General features: G+C 40.3%; 1 protein-coding gene across 1 annotated transcript in view; it reads right to left on the bottom strand.

The window, feature by feature from the left end:
- The window catches only part of LOC307027938 (MAGUK p55 subfamily member 4-like), a gene marked incomplete at its 3' end in the record, with an annotated part of 24013 nt that overhangs the window by 4883 nt on the left and 11630 nt on the right, over positions 1-7500 (bottom strand). Inside the window, exons 7-14 of the mRNA XM_079662632.1 lie at positions 5729-5810; positions 5426-5511; positions 3640-3714; positions 3042-3271; positions 2333-2391; positions 1263-1283; positions 1125-1166; positions 920-958 (exon numbers count right to left, since the gene is read on the bottom strand). Of these exons, the coding sequence (XP_079518758.1) occupies positions 920-958; positions 1125-1166; positions 1263-1283; positions 2333-2391; positions 3042-3271; positions 3640-3714; positions 5426-5511; positions 5729-5810 (634 nt within the window). The remainder of the gene's footprint in view (positions 1-919; positions 959-1124; positions 1167-1262; positions 1284-2332; positions 2392-3041; positions 3272-3639; positions 3715-5425; positions 5512-5728; positions 5811-7500) is intronic.

Raw genomic sequence — 7500 nt, 5'->3', positions numbered from 1 at the left:
TAAACTGGAAATAAATTGGAAATAAATTGGAAATAAATTGGAAATAAATTAGAAATAAATTGGAAATAAATGGGAAATAAATGAGAAATAAATTGGAAATAAACTGGAAATAAATTAGAAATAAATTAGAAATAAATTGGAAATAAATTAGAAATAAATTGAAAATAAATTGGAAATAAATTAAAAATAAATTGAAAATAAATTGGAAATAAATTAGAAATAAATTGGAAATAAATTTGAAATAAATTAGAAATAAATTGAAAATAAATTGGAAATAAATTAAAAATAAATTGAAAATAAATTGGAAATAAATTAGAAATAAATTGGAAATAAATGGGAAATAAATTAGAAATAAATTGGAAATAAACTGGAAATAAATTAGAAATAAATTGGAAATAAATTAGAAATAAATTGAAAATAAATTGGAAATAAATTGGAAATAAATTAAAAATAAATTGAAAATAAATTGGAAATAAATTAAAAATAAATTGGAAATAAATTTGAAATAAATTGGAAATAAATTAGAAATAAATTGGAAATAAATTAGAAATAAATTGAAAATAAATTAGAAATAAATTGGAAATAAATTTAAAATAAATCACATTTAGCGGACGGTTTTATCCAGAGCGACTGTTTGGTTCCAACATTAATCTATAATTAGAATAAACAGTATTTCACTTGACATTCTCTTCTTGTTTATCTTGTTCTATTTCCATGTATTTGTTTGTAATGTATAATATAATTGTTTATTTCTACTCTTTTAATTTCTACTTATGTGCAAACATTTCCCAAATGGGGATCAATTAAGGACATCTTATCTTATCTTATGTATGCAACATTTAGCTTATTGTTGTTGTTGTTTACATCAAACAAACACAAACTCAACAAAGCAAAATAAATAATCTAAATTGTGTCTCACCGAGATAAATCCCATCGGTAACATCAGAGTCCGCCTCGCCTGCAGGAAGAAGACATTCCAATACAAAAGGTGTTACACTAAAGTATTCGACTGTGCTCATGGGGAAACTGAGACAACACAAATGTGTGAAAGAAAGATGTAAACAATAATACAACAACATATGGATTGCACGTTGAAAAGAAGTGATTATCATGACGTGCTCTACCTGCTGCCGGCCAGCTTTCATCAGCAGGTGTTTGAATGTTGTCTGAAATAGAAACAGAATAAACTTTGTTTCAGCAGCTCTCACTTTAACACAAAGGGTAATAATGATGAATTAATAATAGGTGAAGTCTGGTCTCACCAGCGCTTCCTCCCACGGTCACTGAGGACAGAAACACAGGCGATAACATGTGGTTAAATCTCTTTATGTACAGCGGGGATATGCACTGTCATAGTTCAGAGAAGCACCGTTTATAAGGTGAGGAGACGCAGAGAGACATTTAACAACATTCCCTCCTCATACGCTCATGAGGACGCTCAGAAGGACGCTCAGAAGGAAGTCAAAATGTCAGGAACACATAAACAATGTGGAGATTTAATTATAAATATTGAGAATTATTTTGAAAATATTGAGAATTAATCAAGAATATTGAGAATAGAATACAAATGTTGAATGTGGAGGATACATTTGAAGTTTTAAGAACACGTTTGAAATGTAGAGAATAAAATAAACATGTCCAAAATAAAATAGAGTTTCAATGTTGAGGGTAAAGTCAAAATATAGAGAATAAAAGAGACATTCTGAGTTAAATAATAAAGTAAAAAGTGTCGAGAAATGTTCCAAACTAAATCAAACAAACATAACGTCATGTCCACTTCTTCATAAAACAACCTTTATATTTCAATGTTTCCCCACTTATGCCTGACACACTTACCTTAAAGGTGGGGCAGGTCATTTTGGAGAAACCAGCTCGAGTGCGCTGGAATTTGAAAATAGACAACCGGAAAATATCTGTCACTTCCTTCAGACATCCTTACAGAGCCCCTCCTCCAACACACACGAACGCGCACATGACCAATGAGGGCACGAGATCAGTTTGTGCACAGATGGAAGGCTGACAGGCAGGTAGGCCATCCGGCTCAGATGATTGATCGTGCTTTTTACAGCGCCACGGCTTCACAGATGATATTGTTTTATGTATTTATTGTCAAAGCACTTCAGATATTCATTGCTATCGGGACGTTAAGAGCATTCCATGGAATATAACAAAAAGTCTATCTCCAGCCGGTTTCTCAAACTTACCTACCCCGCCTTAAACAATCATGTTTTTGAATCTGTGTCGTACTAAAGCATTACAACGGTTTCCTGCAGATTGTAGATCATAGATGTAAATATGAAATAAACATAGCTGATAGATAGCAAAGACTCACAGGGTTTGATGCAGGTGTGAACCTGAAGGGGCTGAGACCACCAATTCTCCCTCTGCTTACTGAAGAGAGGAAGACACAACTGTTAACTTCATATCAGACCAAATGAGTGTTATGAATCCCTAATTCGGACACTTTGGATTCAGCAGCTTGTTAAAATAAACAGTAAATACAGGAGAGAGATTTAACTTCACTCAGCTCCCTCTAAGAGCTTTATACTACTTTTATAAAAGTGCAGTACAACTCCCTCACCTCTGAAAAATACACACAGTTAGAAGTTAGTTACAACATCTTTAACACTATGCAGACGACACCCATATTTACCTTTCAATATCTCAACACCGTTAAACCACATAAGTTATAACAGACATACCTAGACCACACTATAAACATCACAGGTGGGCTATAGCTTGAAGGAGCCAACATGCTTGCCTGAGGAAATGATCTCCATTATTGTGTTCATTTTTCAAACATTTGTATTTAATGACCACTTCACGTTTGGTCCTCTTTAAGTTATTGTTTGTTTGTTTGAGTTATTAAACTTCGTTAAACTCTACCTTCAGTACGGTCTCTTTGAATTGAAACGTGTCAAAGTGGTGAGCCTCTAGAGACCGTTCAGCGTTGGGAGATTTGACGCAACAATGCTGTTTTATTTTTATTTAAATGCAACACTACAGTTATTATATCGATGTAAATATGATTATCTAATCACCTCCGGAGCATGCTAGCGGAGGGGATGATCCCGGCGCAGGTGGAGGAAGAGGAGGGGGAGGAGCTTATCTTCATGGGGGAGGAGCTTATCTTCCTAGCCTGCCACCACCTGGCGTCGCTCTGATCCACGACCTGCAGCAGCTCTCCTCTGCTGAACATCATGCCTGCAGGGGGGCAGGGGCTGCAGGTGTCCAGCAGGGGGCAGTAGTCCACCATCGCCTTCATGAACACCTGGGGGGGAGAAGAAGAAGAAAGAATCAAAATCAGATTCAGAATCAGAAACAGAAACAGAAATTCTAATTCTGAGGTGTTTTTGGTTTTCAAAATTCTGACTTTTTTCAAAATTCTGACTTTTTCTGCCTTTTTTTTTATTCTGAAAAAAAAAGGCAAAACATTCTGACTTCTACCTAAAAAAATCACTTCTGATCAAATCTCGTCTTTGTTTTTCAGTGTTACAAATCTGCTTTTTTTGCTCAGAACTGAAAATGACTTCTGGTCAGGTCTCAACTTGGTGACCCTTAACCCTCTTCTGCCTGAGTTAGTTTTGGAGTTCTGTATTTTTAAAGTGTGTTATCAAACCAATGAGAGAGAGCACTCACCGTCTTCTGGCTGTTTCCGCTGCTCTGCGCTGCATCAGGAATGACTTTAAACAGGATCGTTCCATGGGAGTTCATCTGAAAAACAGCATGTAGTTAAAGACAGATACACTTAGTATAAGACAGCACGCTTTCTCACTTTAATATCCTGCACTAATTGCCCTCTTGTCCTCTTCTCAAGTTGCTATCCTATGCCATCATTGGGGTTTATTTATTAATATTTCAATATATACAGTGGAGGAAATAAGTATTTGATCCCTTGCAGATTTTCTAAGTGTACCCACTTACAAAGGAATGAACAGTCTATACCTTTAATGGTAGTTTTATTTGAACAGTGAGAGTAAGAATATCAAAAAGAAAATCCCGAAATTGACATTATCTAAAAGATAAAAATGGATTTGCATTGAACTGTGTGAAATAAGTATTTGATCCCCTCGCAGAACATGTGTTAGTATTGGTGGAGAAACCCTTGTTGGACACACAGAGGTCACACAGAGGTCAGACAGAGGTCACACAGAGGTCACACAGAGGTCACACAGAGGTCAGACGCTTCTTGTGGTTGGTCTCCAGGTCTGTGCACATCTCAGGAAGGATGTTGGTCCACTCCTCTCTGAAGACCCTCTCCAAATCCTTCAGGTGTTGAGGCTGATGCTTGGCCTCTGGAAGCTTCAGCTCCCTCCACACATTTTTTCTGGGATTAAGGTCCGGAGAATGGATAGGCCCCTCCCTCACCTAAATGTGCTTCTTCTTTAGTAGCTCCTGTGTTGCCTTGGCCGTATGTTCAGGGTCATTGTCCGGCTGGAAGACCCCTCCATGACCCATTACAGTGTCCTGGCTGAGGGAAGGAGGCTATCAGCCAAGGTCTCACAGTACATGTCCCCGTCCATCCTCTCCTCGATGCAGGGAAGTGGTCCTGTCCCCTCAGCAGAGAAACACCCCAAAGCAGAATGTCTCCACCTCCATGCCTGACGGATGGTGTTCCTCCAAACACGGCGTGTCGAGTTGAAGCCAAAGACCAATTTTGGTCTCATCTGACCACACCCTCTTCTCCCAAGCCTTCTCTGAATCATTCAGATGTTCATTGTCAATCTTTAGACGGGCCTTTCATGTTCTTCTTGAGCAGGAGACCTTCAGGCGCTGCAGGATTTGATCCATTATGGTGTCGTGTGCTACCAATAGTTTTCTTGGTGACTGTGGTCCCAGCTGCCTTGAGATACCCCTCGGGGTGAGATCTTGTGTGGGCCCCCAGACTGAGGGCGATTGATTGTTGATTGATGCCCATATTTTATTCCATTTTCAAATAATGGCACCAACAGTTGTGTCCTTCTCAGCAAGCTGCTTTCTGATGGTCTTGCAGCTGATCCCAGCCTGGTGCAGGTCTACAGTCTCCTCCCTGAGGTCTTGAGACAGCTCTTTAGTCTCACCCATGGTGGAGAGGTTGGAATCTGATTGATTGATTCTGTGGACAGGTGTCTTTTATACAGGTAACAAGTTGATATTAGGAGTACTTTCTTAAAGGAAGTGGACTCATGTAACCGGTCTGAGACAGAACCCTTGTTGGTTGCAAGAGGATCAAATACTTATTTCACACAGTTCAATACAAATCTATTTTTATCTTTTATATCGTGTCAATTTCTGGATGTTCTTTTGATATTCTTACTCTCAGTGGTCAAATAAAACTACCATTAAAATGATAGACTGTTCATTTATTTGTAAGTGGGTAAACTTACAAAATCAGCAAGGGATCAAATACTTATTCCCCCCCCCCCCCCCCCCCCCGGTGACTCACCAGTATCTGGATGACCTGCTCCGGCTCCAGACCGGCAACCGGGTTCCCGTTCACCTCCACCAGCAGATCCCCAGCGTGGAGGAGTCCTCACACACACACACACACACACACACACACACACACACACACACACACACACACACACACACACACACACACACACACACACACACACACACACACACACACACACACACACACACACACACACACACACACACACACACACACACACACACCTCATATATTATCTCTAGTATTGTTTGGTAATAAACACTTCATTAAAGAACAGTGTCCACTCACTGCTGCGGTCGGCCAGGCCTCCGTGGATCACCCTCGCGATGTAGATGGCTCCCGTCTCCTCGTCCTTCCTTATCGTCGCGCCCTGACACCAGAACAGTTACTGCAGATTAAACAACCAGCTCTGATGAAATATAGGGAAACATTAAATGGAGGATGGGATGAACGCTACTGGTTCCTGAAGCTCTTAAAGCGAGGTGATGGATACAAATGAGTAGTTTGTAGATATTTAGCAGCCATACTAAACTTTAAATGCTAAAACAGTCTGCTGAGCCAGAGGTATAATCATTTGTATTCCACATATACATACTCTGTGTGCCTACATTACCCACAATGCAACTCTTCCTCTGACATTTCGGTGGGAAACTCATGTATTATGCTAGTTAGCAGCTAATGTAGCCTTCAGCCCATAAGAACAGCAGGCTACAGCCGCCATTAAACAAATATTTCTTTAATGTACACCTCTGGATATTTTAAATGTTGATACCTTTAGTGACAGCCTTAAAAGGACATTGATCACACTTCACACAGCTCCCTACATATTTATGATACAAGCAGTACAACTATCCAACAGCTGGAAACCCCATAAGTTAGAACATCTTTAAAATGCATTAACAGCATGCAGACGACACCCACAGTCCGTTAAAACCACTGGAGGTTTTGTTTCTATTTCCTTTGACTGTTTATAAGGAAAACTAAGATAAGTAAGACTCAGACTAACATATTGGCAGGAATAATAAACGGCATTATGAACGACAAGGATGAAATGAGAGATGACGGTTGAGATAATGTAATTCCTCTGTACCTTTAAATAATGGCTTTGACCTATTCGGTTGATAAATCCAGTTCTTCATGTTAGTTGTCCAAAAACTGAAAAAGATCAGTACCCTTCTGGTATAGAGTTGAACTTGGTTACTAGTTGGGATATAGCTGTACATATAAAGGTATTTTAGTTGGAGTCTGTTTTCAACGCTACGGTAGATAAGGAGAGGAGGCGGTTTGTTTCTGGTCCTACTTATTCTTTCTCTTCTTCTTGGTTGTTAAGCATCCTGTGGTTTCACATTCCTGTTGATCATCCAGAGTCGCTCTATAAACCAAATGTCCGTTTCTCCCCCTTGACCCTTGGGCGGCACCAAACTTCACCGTCCGTTCTCCATTGGTTCCCCTTGAATTCCTCGACTTTGCAAATCCATCCGCACAGGAACTGGAGGAAGACGATGTGGAACAGGAAGAGGAAGACGAGAAGCGGCGAGGGTAAGGTGTCGGAGTCTTACGAACCACCACTTTTGGAGAAATCGAGGACACCCTGGGAGGAGGTTGTGGAGGAGGTTGTTTTCGTCTACATTCAGGCGAAACATCTGGTTGTTTACTCGCCACGATCAGACCCTGAAGCTTATCCACCACCTCGGCAAGTAAATTAAGAGCCTGAGCGTTTTCCTCCTTCATTTCCGTCTCCACCGCCATCTTTTGGCCCAAGTGACGGACGTCCTTCGTGCCTCGTTCGATGTTCCCAGCCACGGTTTGTTGCGCGGTGGTGAGATCAGGACGGTGAAGAAGTTTGGGTTGCGTTTGTTGCCCGTTGTGACGAGGCACAGTAGAGTATTGGGGACATCTTTGAGGCGCATTTTGGGGTTTACCAGATGTAGTTTGGCAGCCATGTTGTCTACCAGAAGTGGGGAGTGTGCTAACGCCTTGGTGCCGATGAGGCGATGGAGTAGAAGGAGCGGTGAGGGATCTAAGAGGGTTATTTCCTGGATTTCTACCGGGTGTAGGGA

The sequence above is a fragment of the Notothenia rossii genome (assembly GCF_949606895.1).
Source record: "Notothenia rossii genome assembly, chromosome: 2".
Taxonomy (NCBI): domain Eukaryota; kingdom Metazoa; phylum Chordata; class Actinopteri; order Perciformes; family Nototheniidae; genus Notothenia; species Notothenia rossii.
This window is presented reverse-complemented; position numbering and strand designations above follow the sequence as displayed.